This window comes from Rhincodon typus, chromosome 26 (genome assembly GCF_021869965.1).
Source record: "Rhincodon typus isolate 14 chromosome 26, sRhiTyp1.1, whole genome shotgun sequence".
In the NCBI taxonomy this organism is placed as follows: domain Eukaryota; kingdom Metazoa; phylum Chordata; class Chondrichthyes; order Orectolobiformes; family Rhincodontidae; genus Rhincodon; species Rhincodon typus.
This window is the reverse complement of record NC_063357.1, coordinates 1,151,095-1,152,294: the sequence shown is the minus strand read 5'-3', so window position 1 is coordinate 1,152,294 and position 1,200 is coordinate 1,151,095. Positions and strand designations below refer to the sequence as shown.

The 1,200-nt window shown below is 59.8% G+C and overlaps 1 protein-coding gene across 1 annotated transcript in view; it reads right to left on the bottom strand.

Annotated features, from left to right (window-relative positions):
* Nucleotides 1-1,098, bottom strand: part of hic1 (hypermethylated in cancer 1) — a 4,662-nt gene extending 3,564 nt beyond the window's left edge. The window contains exon 1 of the mRNA XM_048612558.1: nucleotides 886-1,098. Within this exon, the coding sequence (XP_048468515.1) occupies nucleotides 886-937 (52 nt within the window). The 5' untranslated portion in view covers nucleotides 938-1,098. The remainder of the gene's footprint in view (nucleotides 1-885) is intronic.
* Between the last annotated feature and the right edge of the window lie 102 nt (nucleotides 1,099-1,200).

Here is a 1,200-nt window from a genome sequence, read left to right as displayed (position 1 = left end):
TGTCCCACTCTGTCTCCCTCTTTCCCTGTACCATTCTCTCTCCCTGTACCATTCTCTCTCCCTGTCGCACTCTCCCTCTCCCCCTCCCTGTCCCACTCTCTCTCTCCCCCTCCCTGTCCCACTCTGTCTCCCTCTTTCCCTGTACCATTCTCTCTCCCTGTACCATTCTCTCTCCCTGTCGCACTCTCCCTCTCCCTGTCCCACTCTCTCACACTCTGCCTCTCCCTTCCCACTCTGCCTGTCCCACTCTCTGCCTCTCCCACGTTCTCCCTCTCCCTGTCCCACTCTCTCCCTCTCCCTCTCCCTTTCTCTGTCGCACTCTCTGCCTCTCCCTGTCCTAGTCCCACTCTCTCCCTCCCTCTCCCTGTCCCACTCTCTGCCTCTCCCTCTCCCTGTCCCACGTTCTCCCTCTCCCTCTCTCTGTCGCAGTCCCTCTCTCCCTGTCCCAGTCCCACTCTCTCTCTCTCTCTCCCCGTCCCTGTCTCCCACTCTGCCTGTCTCACTCTCTCCCTCTCCCTGTCCCAACTTTCACACGTTCTCCCTGTCCCTGTCCCACTCTCACACTCTCCCAATCTCTCCCTGGCCCACTCTCTGCCTCTCCCTATCCCATTCTCTCCCTTTCTCTCTGATCATCTATGTCTCTCTCCGTCTCCCCTCTCTCCCTCCCTGTTCTCTATATGGGGATGATGTCTGTTTCCCCGGCTCTCTGCCGGTTGTCAGTCCCGGGCACATAGCCCTTGTCTCGGATGAGTCTCAGTGAGAAGCGAAGAGGCCCCAAGAGCAGCGCAGCTCAAGCTCCGCGGCACCGAAAGCGAGGGAAGTCGGGCCGGAGAGAGCTGGACCCGGGGTCTGTCCGACAGAGGGGCCGCTGAAAGCGGTTCTTACCTGGAGGCAGAGAGTGGGTCCAGTCGGGGCTGGAAAACCGCGGGATGATCATCGCAGCCACCGAGCGGCGGCTCACACTGAGCCCCTTAATGGGGGTGGAGTGAAAGGGTGAGGAGGGGGTAGGGACAGTACAGGGGGAGGGAAAGTGAGAGCCAGTGAGAGAGAGGACAGAACAGATAGAGGGGAGACAGAGGGAGCGAGGAGCAGGGCAACAGGAAGAGACAGAGGGAACTGCGAGACAGACAGAGACAGCGATGCAGAGGGATGTCAAGGGTTATGGGGGTAGGCGGGACTGTGGGGTCATCAAATCAAATA